This window comes from Anolis sagrei, chromosome X (genome assembly GCF_037176765.1).
Source record: "Anolis sagrei isolate rAnoSag1 chromosome X, rAnoSag1.mat, whole genome shotgun sequence".
In the NCBI taxonomy this organism is placed as follows: domain Eukaryota; kingdom Metazoa; phylum Chordata; class Lepidosauria; order Squamata; family Dactyloidae; genus Anolis; species Anolis sagrei.
In genome coordinates, this window is record NC_090034.1 from 36,298,968 (window position 1) to 36,316,349 (window position 17,382).

At 42.5% G+C, this 17,382-nt stretch overlaps 1 protein-coding gene across 12 annotated transcripts in view; it reads right to left on the bottom strand.

The window, feature by feature from the left end:
- The window catches only part of FBRSL1 (fibrosin like 1), an 843,044-nt gene that overhangs the window by 30,332 nt on the left and 795,330 nt on the right, over positions 1-17,382 (bottom strand). For 11 of the 12 annotated variants that reach the window (XM_060785678.2, XM_060785683.2, XM_060785677.2 and 8 more), the window contains exons 7-8: positions 6,986-7,376; positions 3,344-3,597 (exon numbers count right to left, since the gene is read on the bottom strand). In XM_060785678.2, coding sequence (XP_060641661.2) covers positions 3,344-3,597; positions 6,986-7,376 — 645 coding nt within the window. The remainder of the gene's footprint in view (positions 1-3,343; positions 3,598-6,985; positions 7,377-17,382) is intronic. The other variant, XM_060785676.2, reaches the window with a different exon arrangement.

Here is a 17,382-nt window from a genome sequence, read left to right on the forward strand (position 1 = left end):
TGTTGTTGTTGTTGTTATTATTATTATTATTCTGATCAGATCAAGAGACTTTTTAACCCCTACACAAGATACCAGGGGCTCTTGGATTGAACCGGGGATGTCAAAGTCTGCTTCTACATCGGCCTAAAACCCAAAGCCAGTCAAAACTCCACTGTTTTGGTGGACAGCTAGACACCCTCCCAAGTTGATTTGAGATTGACCCTGGGGATGTCGCCACCAGACCACACTTTACCACTAAACCTACCATAGAGGCCTGACTCTGTTTGCAGGCCTCTAGCAAAAAGATTTCTATGGCATTTTAGTAATAAATGGGTCTGAACTTTCCCAGGATTTTTTTTAACTCAGAGTAAACCTGGATATTCAGGTTTACTCTAGGTTAAGCTGTATTAGCATGAGGTGTTGTTTGGACTCCCCAGACTAATCTGTCCCCAGCCAACATTAAAGGGCTGTGTAGATGGGGCCTAAGGGTGTCCCTAAGACTAATAGCCCAGATTACTACACTCTGGTGGAATATATAAAAGACTGGAGGACTTTGCATTATAGGTGGGCTGTACTGGATGTCCCCACTCACTCATGACCACACTCTACCCGTCTCATTCAATTTCCTGTATTTTTTTTAAAGTCACAGCCATATTGCTGAAAAAATCAGTGCTGCAGGAGCAATTTTGGAGACAACAAGCTGTTGTTGAGGAGCATGTGGTCCATATGTTTATTTAGGCCATTTTGTTGCTCTGTGCATTTAGTGGGTTTCCATGGCTGAGTGGGGATTCAAACCCTGTTCTCCAGAGTCCCAGTCCAAACCCCAACCTACTAAACCATGTAGTGGTTTGTCTCTAGGGGAAACAAAATCGTTTTCTTTGCTTTAATATTGACAGTTTCTTCTGTTTTTATTGGGTTTTTGCCTACTTCTCATACTCTTGAAAACCAAAGAGATTTTGAGTATCCCTGATGCAATATGCTTGGGAACAGAAGTATTATGGAATATTTGCATATATATAATGCATATCTTTGAGATGGGATCCAAGTCTATAATACAAAATCCATTTACATTTCATATACTTGTTAAACATATTATCCTGGAGGTAATGTTATACGCATTAAAAATAATGTTGTGCATTAAACAAATTTTGTGCATATCAAACCATCAAACATCAAAGGTAGACAATTTTAGATTTTGGAGTATATTGTATTTGAGAATTCCTGATAAGGAATGCTCAGCCTGTAATTTAGGCGTTCCTTACAACTGGGCACTTGGAGCTCCATTTAAACAAGAAGAAAAAAATAAAGAGTAAAGTCAATGTAATTTTATGCTACACCACATTGTATATAATAGATACATGTTTCTAAAGTAACATCAAGTTCTCTAAAAATCTGTTTTTTCTGACTCACCCGAGAGTTTTAAAATTTTATTTCACAGCTTCAAAATGTTCAAAAATGTTACATCTCTGTTAGTTAGGAAACCCTATGGGTCATCAATAAATATCAAACTATGGGGTGAACGTTCCACATTTTTGCCCTAGCCACTGGGCTTCTATAAGGGTGTCCCTAAGATTTTTTTTTGCCTTAAATAAGGGGAAAATGTGGATAGAGTAAATCACTTAGTATGCAAGCAAGTGACATTTCAGCATCAGTTTCCTGAATATTGGCTATATGTAGGCTGTATTTTGGAGGAAACAGCATGCAAATCCACCTCTGACTATCCCTTGTCTTAGAAAACCCTATGAAATTCATGGGGTTGCTGTAAGATGAGAGGCTACTTGAAGGCATGTGCACGCACACGCACGCACGCACGCACGCACGCACGCACACACACACACACTCTGAACTGAAAATCCATTTCTAAAGGTCCTTGTGGCCAATCTTTTTGAGGGTGGCGATGGGGTCTCTTTCTATAATTTTAAGATTTAGACTGCATTCCAAAAAGTTTTGGAGGAAATCAAGGGGGGAAAGGAAGGCATCATTTCAACAGTTAAAAATATTTCCTCCTTTCTCACTTGTTAACTGCTGTTTGTAGGAAACAGAAGAGGGGTGTTGGTGTAAATGTGTGTCCATTTTAATCCCTGCTGGGTTAATTATGGAGTCAAATGCCAGATCAAAAGGGGCCCAGTAGGAAAGAGCACCACAGAAGACTCCAGCTGCCACGGGAACAGCTGTATATTAATGGGGAAACTATAAAACCGATGTTTGACTGGCTGGAGCAGAAACAGTACTTATATAAAAGGATATACAAGCAACTTTTCCTATGCTATTTTATTAAGTTACCATTATATTTTACCTAATCAAGGAAGCTAAAGGTGGAATTCTGTTGGTGCACTGCACATATGGCACTTTTTCAAGGGTTATGCAGTGGTGGCAAGGACTCTGACCAGCCTCTTCCTCCAATGCCTTTTCCTTCATGCCCATAACTCATTCCCTCCTGCTGCCACCACCCAAATGTTGTATTTCTTCCACTGGAAGACACCATCAATTGTAAGACACACCCTAATTTTAGTACCACCACCAACAAAAATACATAAGATACAGCACACCCCATTTTTAAAGATGTTTATATAGGAACAAAGTGTGTCTTAAAATGGAAGAAATATAGTAGTACATCCCCCAAATAATACAAGAACAGAATTCCAACTGTGATATGTGTAGTTTAGGGAGGGACAAGAACCCAGAGGTAGAGTCCATGTTTGCGCATACAATGGTCATGTTCAACCCCTGCATCTCTGGACAAAAGAACAAAACAGCAAGTGATGGGAAAGAGCTCTCTCTGCCTAAGACCATGGGAAGCCTTCACCAGCTAGAAGAAAAACCTGAGCTAGATGGATAAATACTTGACCTGATACATGGCAGATTCTACTCTCCTAAGAAGGGGGTTTTCTCTATTCATCTCATTTTGGGTTTTTCTCTCTGTATTTTAAGCCATTTCTATGTTGACAATCTTTCCCTCCCACTACCTCCCTTTCCCACTTACAACCACTTTTTAAAATGGCAACATAAGGAGAAGCATTTCTATTTGGCACGTTCATTTGATTAACTTCCTTTAGGCCCTCTGTAATATCAGGAAGACTAAGAATGCTATGAATTCAGCTTGTCCCCAGCGGGGTATGCTGCCCAGTCCACAACAGGGGTGGAGCATAAAGAGTAAAGATTACGCCACTTGGCTTTGACATCTGGTTCATTATGTCTTACCAGTTACAATAAGATTCCCTTCTGCTTTTGAAAGCCCCACTAGAGTGGATGGTTGGCATTCTGGTTTTGCCTCTCCTTATCTACGTACTCAGCCTGACAGTCTTACACTGCATGAAAAGGGGATCAATCTTAGTATGAAACCCAGTGGGGTGATAAAACCTACCTGCAGGGTGACCTGGGATCACAAGGCTGTTGGTGGGTATTGCTGGAGGAGGTGGTAGCGTAGGAGGGGTGGCAAACATGGCCGGATGATGCTGGTGTTGGGACTGAGATCGGAGAGGGAAATGCGAGGCAGCAAGGTTAGAGATGGAGAGGGGTAAAACTGGACCAGAGGGATGATGAGGAGGGATCTGAGGTGAGAGTGGGAGATGTTTGGGAAGACTAATGCTTGTTGCGCTACTGGCACTGCTGCTTCTACTGCGGAAATAAAAAAAGGCAAGGGGTTGGGGGGGGGGGGGGGGGAGAAGAGAGACAGCCATTACAAAGACATCAGTATTATAATAACATTCTGCAAAACAACATGCATGCAAGTTTCCCAGGAAAACATTGGGTTTTAAAAAATTCTTTCTTAAATATTATACAATGCCAAAACATTCAGAACATAATACAATTGTCTTATTGCACCTTCTATTCCCAGATCTATACCCCCAACCCTCCCATTACCTACATAGATTTATAAAAATACCATTTAAAACACATTTGAAGACCTATATCTTCCGGCAGACCTACCCAGTCCGTTTTAATCATGAATTTTAAACTCGCGTCTTGTGTTTTAATCTTTGCTCTGTGTATTTTAATATGTATTTTAAAGGAGATGGTGGAGGTAACCAAGGTAACCCACTCTAGCACCTTGCCAAGAACGGGAGGTTAGAGATTGGTCTGTAGTTGTTCAGAACAGTGGGGTCAAGTGAAGCCTTCTTCAGAATTGGTCTTACTACCACCTGTTTAAGGTAGGACGGAAATTTCCCTTGAGCTAATGACACATTAATTATAGAAACAAACCAATCTAGTAACCCACCTCTGGCCAGTTTAGCCAGCTAGGAAGGGCAAGGGTCCAGAGCACAAGTGGTCGCTCTCACTGCCCCAAGGATGTTGTCCACGTCATTAGGTTGAACTAGTCGAAATGAACCCCACAAGATGGGACTGACAGATGCCTCAGTTACCTCCTCTGGGAGATGGTGGCGGGGTATAAATAAAGTTGTTGTTGTTGTTATAATATTTTGTAGAAATATGATTGAATATGTGTATTTTGTAAAATGTTTACGGTGATTATGCTGTAACCCAAAATTATTATTATATTATTCTAATTTTATCCATTACATATAAGTATTGTAACATAGAATCATAGAATCCTAGAGTTGGAAGAGACCCCATGGGCCATCCAGTCCAACCCCCTGCCAAGAAGCAGGAAAATTGCATTCAAAGCACCCCCGACAGATGGCCATCCAGCCTCTGTTTAAAAGCCTCCAAAGGAGCCTCCACCACACTCCAGGGCAGAGAGTTCCACTGCTGAACGGCTCTCACAGTCAGGAAGTTCTTCCTAATGTTCAGATGGAATCTCCTTTCTTGCAGTTTGAAGCCATTGTTCCGTGCCCTAGTCTCCAGGGCAGCAGAAAACAAGCTTGCTCCCTCCTCCCTATGACTTCCTCTCACATACTTATACATGGCCATTATGTCTCCTCTCAGCCTTCTCTTCTTCAGGCTAAACATGCCCAGCTCTTTAAGCCGCTCCTCATAGGGCTTGTTCTCCAGACCCTTGATCATTTTAGTCGTCCTACTCTGGACACATTCCAGCTTGTCAACATCTCCCTTCAACTGTGTTGCCCAGAATTGGACACAGCATTCCAGGTATGGTCTAACCAAGGCAGAATAGAGAGGTAGCATGACTTCCCTGGATCTAGACACTATACTCCTATTGGTGCAGGCCAAAATCCCATTGGCTTTTTGTTTCTGCTGCTGCATCAGATTGTTGGCTCATGTTTAACTTGTTGTCCACAAGGATGCCAAGATCTTTTTCACACGTATTGCTCTTGAGCCATGTGTCCCCATTAATTGTCCATTAATTCCTCAACCACAATCTATCTTGGACTTCTGGTGGCTTAAATTTGACATTGCCTTTACACATGAAGCTAGTAAATGTTTTCCAAGTGCTATCAAATAGATCTTCTTTCAGTTCTCCTTTTGCCAAACTTACTTTATATGTTATCTTTTCTGATAGACGTATTGCCCATATTTTGTTTAACCAATTCTTTATTGTCAGATGCTCTAACGTTTTCCAGGTTTTCATTGTGCCGAGTCTTGTGGCGCATAACATGAGCAGTATAAGATTTTTATTTACCAGATTCTAATTCTCACTTTCGAATACAGAAATCAATAATAGAGCTATTTGTTTAATCCATGATAGAATTTCATCCCAGAATCTCCATACTTTTGGGGATGTTAGCCACATATGGCTTCAATCTCTTATTTCTTCACTTTCTCCAACAGCAAAACATTGTTTACCCAAGTTGCTGGAAGTGTCCATCTCAATTCATGGAGCTTTCCCAACCTGAATTAGGAAAGTATTCCCTGGAGAACATCATTTTTATTCCAACATAAGCTTTCAATGGGCTTCCTTTCCATATATTATACCTAATATCTACTCTCCCCTAGTACACCTATCATTTTTAATACTACCGTCAGCTATTCATGTTCTCATATTGACACAGATTATTACAAACATGTGAAAAATGAGAATTTCTTGTCTTGACATAATATAGAGCTTGCCTTTCAATGTCTGAGCCAAACCGGTATATTGAAATTAGCATGGTAGATCTGTGTGTTTGTATAGTTTGCTTCTAAAGGTTAAAATTTATGCACTAAAGTGAAGACTGAGAACTGTTCAGCGAAGGCAGGACTCCATGAAAATTTCCTGGGTGTTTAATAAAAGCCCTTTAGGTTTTTCAGGCACTCATCAAGCTCACAAATCTTTGGTATAGTACCCTCAGCCCTGTTATCTCTGTAGGACAGGGGTCATTTACTTGGCCCCTGGTCTAAACTTTACACTTAGGGTCATCCTAAGTCTGAAACAACTTCAAGTCACACAACAACAACAACAACAACAACAACAACAACAACAACAACAACATTCTGAATTAACTTGACTATCTGATCAGCCAAAAGCAGGCCCACAATTCCCACTGAAATACTGGTAAGTTTATGTTGCTTAAAACTGTTCATCATTTTCAATACTGTATTGTTCTTTAATGTTTTTGCAGTACAAATAATATATCTGCAGTGGGCATAGCAATTTGTCCATGTTTTTTCTCAAAATATAGTCCGCCCCCCCCCCCCCCAACAGTCTGAGGGACAGTGAATCGGCCCCCTGCTTTCAAAGTTTGAGAACCCCTGGTGTAGGATAGGCTCCAAGACTCCTAGTGGAGGCTTGAAACTAGAGATAATACTAAACCCTATACGTACTGTGTTTTTTCCTATACATACATACCTATGTTCAAAATTACTACTGGGCAGTCAGTGTATATAGTGTGGAGATGCTGGACAAAAGGATGTTTCACAGTGAGGGTGGGACAGTGTGAGATTTCATCACACTAGGGTGCAATTTAAAATGTATGAATTGTCTACAGTTTTCTTCAGACCACCATGACTAACTGAAACTGCTGGAAGCAAAATGAGGATGAGTGGGGGTGTACTTTTCAAGATGTACTTGATGAGGAAAGGTTTCAAAAACCATCATAAAATCCAAACTGCAGTGTTCAAACTAGAGGATTTCAGGCAGTAGAGCACCTTGTGAACATAGACTACCCACCTGATATTATTGAGTCCGTTGTGGGCCACCTGATGGTGCACTTGGTAACTGAGAGAAGGTGGGATGTGGCTTGGAGGTTGAATCCGAAAATCGGGCAACAGCTGAGGCTGTGACTGAGGCCGAGGGTGAGGCTGGGAGTGCAGTTGAGGCTGTGGGGTGAGCCTGGGAGGTGCCGGGACTGAGATCCGTGGCTCTTTTTTCAGTAGAGGGCTTGCCTGTGCACTCGAGGTGGGTGCAGAGGAGTTGGAAGTCACAACGGTAGTGGTTGCTGGGGGGCTGTGGAGTGGCAGCACAAAGGGCACGTCAGTGTTGAGTTCTTGACTCCGCTCTAGCCCAGACACCTTGGGGATGCCTCCTGCTTTCACTTCGGCCTTGTCATTCGAGGATGTACCTTAGAAAATGAGACAAATAAGGCAAAACCTTTGTGGCAAAAACATCTTGAGGAGGGGTTTTGGTTATTTGTGGAGGATGGCAAAAAAGGATCTGAGACGATCAGCCAACAGCAATTTGTTATTTAAAGATAGCATGGGTATGAGGGCTTAGGGAAAAAACCCATGAATTTGTTAATTTCTTCTTTTCTTTTTAACAATATGCTTTTCCTATGAAAACACTCCTCATCACAGACATCCACTTAAGCAAAATATCAGGAGACAAGGTTCCCACAGGTGGATTCGGAGTCATAGGAAACAGTACCCCTCTCCCTAAAGACAAGCGGAAGAATCATATCATGGAAGAATTATATCAGTTTTTACATACGGGAAATCTACCAATTCATTTGAAAGTATAAAACAAATGATATTCAATATCATCCCTTGCCAGAAGCCCAATCTCATTAAACCTCAAACCATGCTCCAGGAAGTGTAATCAGACCCGATGGTCTGCGAAACCAGTTATTCACTTCTATTATCCTTCTCTCCCTTCTGGGGCCACATCCTTGAATTGGGGGGAAAGACAAAACGATGACCTGGCCATCAAGACCCTTCAAGTTTCTTATCCATGGCCTTGTAATCTCATGCGATTTCCTGAAGGCTAGGCCTTACAGTGTCATTGGAAGAAGATAACTGTCTGTGGCCTTGACAAGCCTTGTCAGCCTCTCTGATACATCACAACTCCAAAGTCATCCTGTCAGACCTGCAAACCAGAGTTTCTGTTCCCCTTAGCAAAGTGTCCCCTACCATTCCCACAGGTATCCTTGGAGGATTGGCAAGGGGCTTTCAGTGTGCTGACTCTTTCAGGGTCATCTGCACATTTCCTGAGGACAAGAACTGCTGCACCTATTCTTGTTCTGCATCATCACAGAGGCTGGAGAGAGCTATGAATGGAATCTCTAGCTTCTAATGTACAGAATGATTCCGGGTCCTTCTATTTCTAGGTATCAGTTTCCTCCAAGTGTTTACCTCCTGCGTTTGGGGAGTGAACTCCTCAGACTTCCCCTGTCTCTTCCAAGACAGTTTTCCTTGCTGGATCCAAGAACGCCTCTTCCTCCCTAATGTTGGAGGGTGGATATGTGGGCCTCAAGATGCTGAACCTAACACAAACATACTACAGCTGTTGCAGGTGACTAAATGAGTTCTTTCACTATTTATTTTTAGCAGAATTAAGTAGAGAATGGAACAGGATTCCAGGGTTCCCCCTCAAACTCCCCTGCTAAACACCCACCCTGTTTGCTTCTCCTGTTCACCTTGCTTCTGTAGACCTTGCTCCAGGAACTAGTAATGAAAGTTCTTCCCTATCAGCCTATGACCTACTTCCTCTATGCTGCTGCCCCTTCCTCTTGAGACCAGTTGCCCAGGCAGATGACCTGAAGCTATTCACATAAGAACAATAGAACCTTAGCAAGCAAGTTTCCACTCAACTCACACAAACAAACAAACAGCCTTTCTCCAAAATACAGAACAGCCATAAGTCATAACGCTGCAAACTCCCCCAAATTACTATGAGAGTGAAGAGATTGAACCGAGAGGCACACGCACTTTATGCCGTCTCTTCCATCACATCCATGCAAAACACCCTGTTTGTCTCTTCTGTATGCCTTGCTCCAGGAATGGGTGATGTAGCTATATAGATTGTTGCTGGCAGTTACCTTCTCCCCATCCAAGAGAGTGAGTGTGCCTTCTTGTATGCCTTCAAATCTGTTCTGACTTATGATTGCTGTAGGCAAACCGATCATGGGGGTTCCCTGGCAAGAAACTGGCCACTGCTCTTGGGCAATATTATTTATTTATTTACTTACTTATTTTATTTGTATACCGCTGTTCTCAGCCCTTAGGCGACTCACAGCGGTTAACAACAGTAGCAGCAAATATTCAATAATAACATCAACAAGGTATTTAAAAACAATTAACATAATAACAGATGAGGCAATTAACATCAATAACCACTCATTGGCGTCTCATAACTGAAAACATGATCCAAACTCGTCATCCGTTCTTCTGTTCCTATATTCATTGCACTGCCTATTCAAACGCCTGTTCAAATAGCCAGGTTTTCACTTTTCTCTGAAATACCATTAGAGATGGAGCCGATCTAATGTCCGTGGGAAGGGCGTTCCACAGCCGAGGGGCCACCACCGAGAAGGCCCTGTCTCTCGTCCCTGCCAACCGTGCCTGTGTTGCAGGCGGGATCGAGAGCAGGGCCTCCCCGGAAGATCTCAAAGTCCTAGTGGGTTCATAGGCAGAGATGCGATCGGATAGGTAACTTGGGCGGGAACCGTTTAGGGCTTTACAGGCCAACGCCAGCACTTTGAATTGTGCCCGGTAGCAAATTGGTAGCCAGTGGAGCTGGAGGAACAGAGGGGTTGTATGCTCCCTGCGCGCCGCTCCTGTTAGTATCATGGCTGCCAAGTGTTGGACCAATTGAAGCTTCCGAGCCGTCTTCAAAGGCAACCCCACGTAGAGAGCGTTGCAGTAGTCTAAACGGGATGTAACCAGAGCATGGACTACCGTGGTCAAGTCAGACTTCCCAAGGTACGGGCGCAGCTGGCGCACAAGCTTTAACTGTGCAAATGCTCCCCTGGTCACCGCTGAAACCTGGGGTTCCAGGCTCTGCCATGAGTCCAAGATCACACCCAAGCTGCGAACCTGCGTCTTCAGGTGGAGTGCGACCCCATCCAGCACAGGCTGTAACCCTATGCCCTGTTTGGCCTTGCGACTGACCAGGAGTACCTCTGTCTTGTCTGGATTCAGTTTCAATTTCTTCGCCCTCATCCAGACTGTCACAGCGGCCAATCACAGCGGCCAAGCGGTTCAGGACCTTGACAGCCTCCTTAGTAGCAGGTGGAAAGGAGTGACAGAGTTGGACATCATGTGCATACAAATGACACCGTACTCCGAAACTCCGGATGATCTCTCCCAGCGACTTCATGTAGATATTAAACAACATGGGAGACAATATTGAACCCTGAGGAACCCCACAAGACAAGGTTGTAGGGTTGAACAGGTGTCTCCCAGTAACACCTTCTGGGATCGACCCTCTAGGAATGACTGGAGCCACTGCAAAACAGTGCCTCCAAGTCCCATCCTCGCGAGGTGTCCTAGAAGGATACCGTGGTCGATGGTATCGAAGGCTGCTGAGAGGTCCAGCAGCACCAACAGGGACACGCTCCCCCTGTCGAGCTCCCGGCGCAGATCATCCACTAAGGCGACCAAGACTGTCTCAGTTCCATGTCCCGGTCTGAAACCGGACTGTGCCGAATCCAGATAATCCGTGTCTTCCAAGAATACCTGGAGTTGTGAGGCCACCACACGTTCCAGGACTTTGCCCAAAAAGGGGAGATTGGAAACTGGCCGATAGTTGTCGAATTTAGTGGGGTCCAGTGATGGTTTTTTCAACAGCGGTTTTATTATAGCTTGTTTTAAGCTCGCTGGAATCTTGCCTTCCCGAAGGGAGGCATTAACCACCACCTTAACCCACTCAGCCAATCCCCCTCTGGCCTCCTTTAGAAGCCAGGATGGGCAGGGGTCTAGGATGCACGTGGTAGGCCTCATTCCTCCAAGTATCTTGTCCACATCCTCAGGTTTCACCAATTGAAATGAATCCATCAAAACTGGACAAGCAGGTGCTCGTGTTATATTCTCAGAGATTGCCATTAATATGGTATCCAGACCAGAAAGGATCAAAGCAACTTTGTCTACAAAGAACTGAGCGAAAGCTTCACAGTGAGTAGCCGAATTGTCAGGGTTCCCACTTTGGGTGGTGGGATTTAAAAGGCCTCTGACAATTCGGAACAGCTCGGCTGGATGGTTCTTTGCAGACGCAATAGTGGCCACAAAGAAAGATTTCTTTGCGGCTTTTATTGCCGCGGCATATGCCCTTAAAAAGGACACAAACCGTGTTCGATTTGGCTCGCTTGGATCCAATAACCAAAAACATCCTGTCAAATTTGGAAGCACCAACGACCATGTCTTCGTGAGTTATTGCAGGCTCCATTTTTAATTTTTTTTAATTCTTCTTCTAGATACTGAAGCTTTATTACTAGAAGCTGACACTTAGCTTTCTGAACTGTTGGGGTGCAAACATTCATTCTTTCTATTAATAATTCACTATTCCATTAGGAAATTAGCTCAAGGAAATTAAATAAGAACTGCAATTCCAAATGAAGACATTTGGTAAACATAAATGAGTTGGAATATGCAAAGCATGGAACATGAACGGAAATTTGCTATTTTGAAATATGTGATGTAGCCTTATAGAAAGGAAATCTACACCAAACAGAAGTCATTTGAACAAGTCCAAAAGTCTCCTGGTCCTTATTTTATATGCAGAGTCAATTATTCCTAACACTAAGGAAGTTCAGTTTTGTCTATGGGAGATATGTGAAGGCACTCTTTTGTGACAAAATACCAAAAAACAGCTTTTCGCTATACTATTGATATGATGCCAGAAAAGGCCACATCAGATGTCCCTCTGAATGTGTAAAGATGTCGTACTAATCATAGCAGGATTGACAGTCAAATTCCATTTATATTGACCCTGACTCCATTTTCCTTGCATCTGCAATAATGCATGTCAAATGAAGGTTTGATTTCTCAGAAGCACATAAACAAAGTCAAATTGGCGCACATCATCACCATAAATTGGAATAGGAGGAATTGTTAAGGCTACCACCGTTGTGTCCCTATTGCTCTGGGGCATGGTTCTCGGAAGTGCTAGGTTAGTCCTATTAGGGAAATATTTCTAGGTTCAACAAGAGGTTATGGCTAGTGTATTGCCTAGTTTAGGAGGCATTGCAGTAACGAATCATTCCACCAATATATTGTAACTTGAAAGCATTTGGCTTTCACCATTTGTAATGTATGCCTCTGTAATGGGGAAACAATCAATTACCGATTTCAGAAGATATGCTACTGTAATTTCTTAGCACCTGACATGACAAGCACTTTTGTAAATACTTTTTCCACATATTGTTTTAAAAATCCAGTTTTCCAATGCTACTGCATCTCTTATTTTTCAGAACAACAGAAGCAATGACTGACTGCGTCAGTGTTTCTTCTGGGCTTCTAGAAACGTGAGTTATAGGCTCATCCCTGGCACATGATTGCTAAACTTTTACATCACTGGCCTTTGCCCCCAAGAGAAACAAGCATGAGATTCGCCACCTTGTGCTGGAACTTTCCAATGACAGAAATGTGTTTGTTTTTACCAAATTCTAGAGTAGTTAATTTCCCTTCCTCACATAACAGGCTGAGCCAATTTGCCTAAGACTCAACAGTCAGCTCCAATATCTCAACCTTAATTAAAGCTGAACTCACGTCAGCTCAGCTCTTCCTTTTGCAAGGCATCTGACATTTACAATGATTTGCATCTCAGATGAGCTACACTGAAAGCCATTTTCCCCTTCATCTCACCAGAAACAACTTTACCCCCACTAGCACACTCACTTTGCTTTTCTAACCAACCTTCCTAGTTTATTTTGGGTGAAAAACACTAACTTTTGCTTTGCTTTGGTAAGGTGAATAGATATATAGTAGCAGGGCCGTAGCCAGAAAAAAAATTCGGGGAGGGTTTGGGGGGGGGGTTGAAAATTTCGGGGGGGGGGGGTTAAAAATTTGGGGAGGGTTGAAAATTTCGGGGGGGGGGGTTGAAACCTGCCTCTTAGCTCACGCTGAAGCAAAGAGCACAGCAGGGGGCAGAGCAACCTTCAATAGCCTGCAGCTCCACCCCTGTCAACAACCTCCACCAAGTCTGGCCTCCTTAATGAGAGCATTCAACACACACACCCCCAACTTGGTTGCTTCACTACATCGGCTATTGCTGCAAGTAATGACAGTGTGAATAAATTGTCAATTTAGATTGTGCTTACAGTTGAGATAGTGCTTACAGTTCTGGAGGGACTCTTAATTTTTTGCATCTCATAGACTTAGCATGGGGATTTGGTTAACCAGTTAAAATTCATGAGTAAACCAGGTTTTTTAAAAAAATCTGAAACATTTGGGGGGGGGGGGTTGAACCCCTAAAACCACCCCCTCACTACAGGCCTGTATAGTAGGTATGTAAGGGAAGGACAGGCCTTTAACAAATGATGAAGGGCTATCTCAATATAGAAATACTTGAACACCTCCAACCCCCAGATATCAATCATTACACACAGCCCAACCTGATCCTGATTCCTTTTATTTCAACACTTGACCATTTCAAAACTGTTAATGCATGTATCCTTGTGACATTCATGCTCAGCAAAGAAAGATTAAAATGTGCTTTTACAAGTGGCATCCAAAACCGCGTCATCTAGATCAAGTCCCATCAAGAGACTCATAGCCCTTTCACACAGCCCTATATCCCAGAATACCCAGGTAGAAAATCCCACATTATCTGCTTTGAACTGGGTTATCTAAGTTCATACTCAAATAAGGTGGGATTTTATGCCTTGATATTCTGGGATATAGGACTGTGTGGAAGGGCCCCCAGTGAGCTAGAACATGTTCCAAATCAGAAACAAGGTTATTTTTCCCACTCAAAAAGAATGAAGAGTTAAGTATGTGTGCCCACTCAAGATCTTGGTAAATAACTAGAAATTACATTATTTTTTGTTTTTAATGGCATGTTTTTACCATTAGTTGTACATATGGCAACTCATGAATGGTTCAAGACAAGAGCATCAACTACCATCCCCCCGCAACAGATTAACAACAAAAGACAAAAGGGCAAGGGGGATAAACACATGCGGATACCTACAATGCTAACACACCAATACAGCATTGAAATAAATTGTACTAGATGCCAAAACAAAAACAATCTGTATGGAGAGAGAGCTAACAATTGAGACATGAAATTACAGCACTAAAAGTCCAGGTACATAGAACTGACTTGGCCAGGTCCAAATACAACAAGCAGATTGGGCAGCACAAGATTTGGGGAGATGTTCCAATGGGGAAAACATCATTACAATCACAGAAAAGGACCTTATTCTAAGCTCCACATGTGAGGAAAACAAGAGAAATATGTTTATTGAAGAGTTCAGCTCCTGGACAGGTTCCTATGGGATAGTGACCTGTGGTTTAAGCTAAGCAAGAGTGTCACTAATGACCTAGCTGAGATTGGAGAAGAATGATCTAGCCTTCCCATAAATGGTACTGCACATCCGGTTCTATTCTCAATGACTTCTATGCAATGGTACATTCAACTGAATCGGGAAAACACACTCGTATTCCTTCACATCATAGGACAGATGTACACTTTATGTCTGAAAAGACATTTGCTGGAGTATGCATCTGCTTCTTTATGAGGAAGACACCACTTCTTTACCATAAAATGCTGTATATCACATCCTCCAACACTGCTCTGAGGAGACTCAGGATGGTTTATTGGAAAAACAAGAGGAATGCATGCACCATCTACTCTATATTATCAAACACTGAAATGCAACTTGGACATTGCAGTGCGTAATATGCTCAGTGTACCACATTATGCTTTGTGTACATGCATGAAACAAGATTCATTCATTCACCATTCACAGAGCCTGGGAAGTGAGCAGAATCTCAAAACATGACATTAAGAACTCACATTAAACATTTCAAGAAGCTGTAGTCAATGGGCAAAGCTGATGAAGCAATTCACCATACACAGGTGACAGAGTACAGGGCTTGCCTATTTAGCCTACTCCTGATTGTATAGTACACACATGACAAAATGTGTCTTCTCTAGGCATTTTCTAGCTCCTCCCGTGTGACCTTATGGAATTCTTGGAACATTTCAGTAGGGTTTGATATTATCCATGTGTAGCCGAGAAACATACGTACTCCACATGAATCCGGAAGTTCATATTGCATGTGTCCATAAACTGCAAAACCATATTCTTTCATTTGGAAAAATAAGGAGACTATCATGCCTATTTTAGCATGTTGTGCTTTAAAAATGGAAGAATTAAAAACAAATCTGGGGCAAAGGGAGGCTCTTCAGTTCTCAGCATCAGCACATCCAAACTTTGGCTGCCCTTAGCAAGTATCTCTCTGTCCCTTTGCTCTCTTTCAAGAGGCAACTCCTTCTGCAACCTGACTTAGATCCAGGCTCTATCACTTCAGTTCATTTGTACAGAGCTGTCTGTCAAGTCAAATCTTTCTGCAACCATCTAACACCCTCAGAACAGCTGCCACTGTCAATTATTCTCTCTGACAGCCTTGACTATCAGGAAAAGAACTGGAGCGAGCACTTGCCAGTTTTAATAAACTGTGTTGCCCAAGTCATTTAACCTGCTAGATTGCTGTACGCTGGGGCTGTAACAAGCCTTCAAGCCTCTCGAAGAGAGAATCTGTGGCAAAGAGCTGGAGGCTTGATCTTTGCTATCTGTTTCTATATCTACCTGTGTGTTCCTCTTTGACAGAACTCGTGTTTTGAAACAACATAATTCCAAGTTTTTTTCATGATATTTTTTGCTTTTTTCTGCTACATTTGCATCCAAGTATTCTTCTCAAAGAGCTAAGCATTGTTTTAGCCAGAAAGCCACCCTCCAAGGTGAATTAAGCTGAGAATGTGTTTTTGTCCCAGGCCATCTTGAGAACTTCTCTGCTTGCACTAATGTAACAGTGCAGGAACATTTGGCTTAAAGATCAGTGGAGAAATATACCAGCTTTACGCTGTGCTGCAACCCTCATTTGACTAATTGGTTAATAGACTGAAACCTGCTTTCAGAGGTACTTAATCTTGCAGCACTTTAAAAAGTTACTTGTTTTTTTAGCATAAATATTTATAAAATTTGCAGATGTTCTCTTCTAAGATAGTGTCAGCTGTGGTATTTACATGTACCATCAAAAAGCCTTTTCCTTTTCAAAATAATTGTTTTAGTAGCATGAAAATATGGAGATTTCATCGACTAATTGATTACAACTCAGTAGATTAAATTGGATGACAGCATTGTTTCAAATGGGAGGGTGTCTTCATTATGGACAACCTCCCAAACGAAATGCATGAAACAGGTTCAAATACTTACTTCTTGCTTCTATGAAACTCTGTTTACTTTACTGAGTTATATGTACAGCTTGATATGTGGGCTCTGAATCATTTGTACTAGAAATCCTGAAATAAGAATTCAGCAAAGTGCCTTGAATTCCACCGTAATTAAGATCCGCCATATTCTAATCTCATTTATTTACAAGATTACTTTTGAATCAACAAACAATTAAAAACACATGGGCAGGTAAATGGATGGCAACACCAGTATAAGTTGCTATGAGGCCAATGTCTCCTTGGAAAATATTTCTATGAAATCAAAGCATTGCAGGGAGAGAGCTCTTTGTGTTTCCCAATAAAATTGGGGAAATGTTCAGCACAAAGAGCGATAATTTCTTTAATACGAATGATCCTGACAGCATTAATGCTGAATTGAATGGAGGATGATTTGCTGCTTTCATGGCTCTCTAATAGGATGGTTTGCTTTCTTGAGCCTGCCAGGCTCTATCCTAGGGCCCATTAGCTGTAAGCATGTATGACAACACACCAAGCTACCCCCAACCAGAATGGAAATAAACCCTGGGATGATGGATTGGGGCCAAGGAATAAAGGGCAAGGACTGCTGTTTAAATCTGCTGGAAAGTTAAAGCCACACTACATTTGCCTACTAAGGCAGCTCTTGGCAGCCCTCCAAGGCAGAGCTCGAGAAGGATTTTCAGCCCAGACACCCACGGTGGATGCTGGTTCTGTAATGAGATTGGAAGTTTCATGCAGGCTTTTAATCTAGGGCTCTAATGTTGGATCACACACAGCAGGGCTAAATCCTTTCAGTCCTGCTCTTAAGTGAATGCCAACTGGCTCTCTACCAATGACGTAAGAGGCAGTCCATAGGCCCAACACCAAGAGATACAACCGTGTCTTATATTTACCAAGGAGGGCCTCCTCCAGCATGGACAGAATGTTTCTCAGAGGACTATGAGGTCTACATGCCCTTTAAGACAACTGAAACAAAT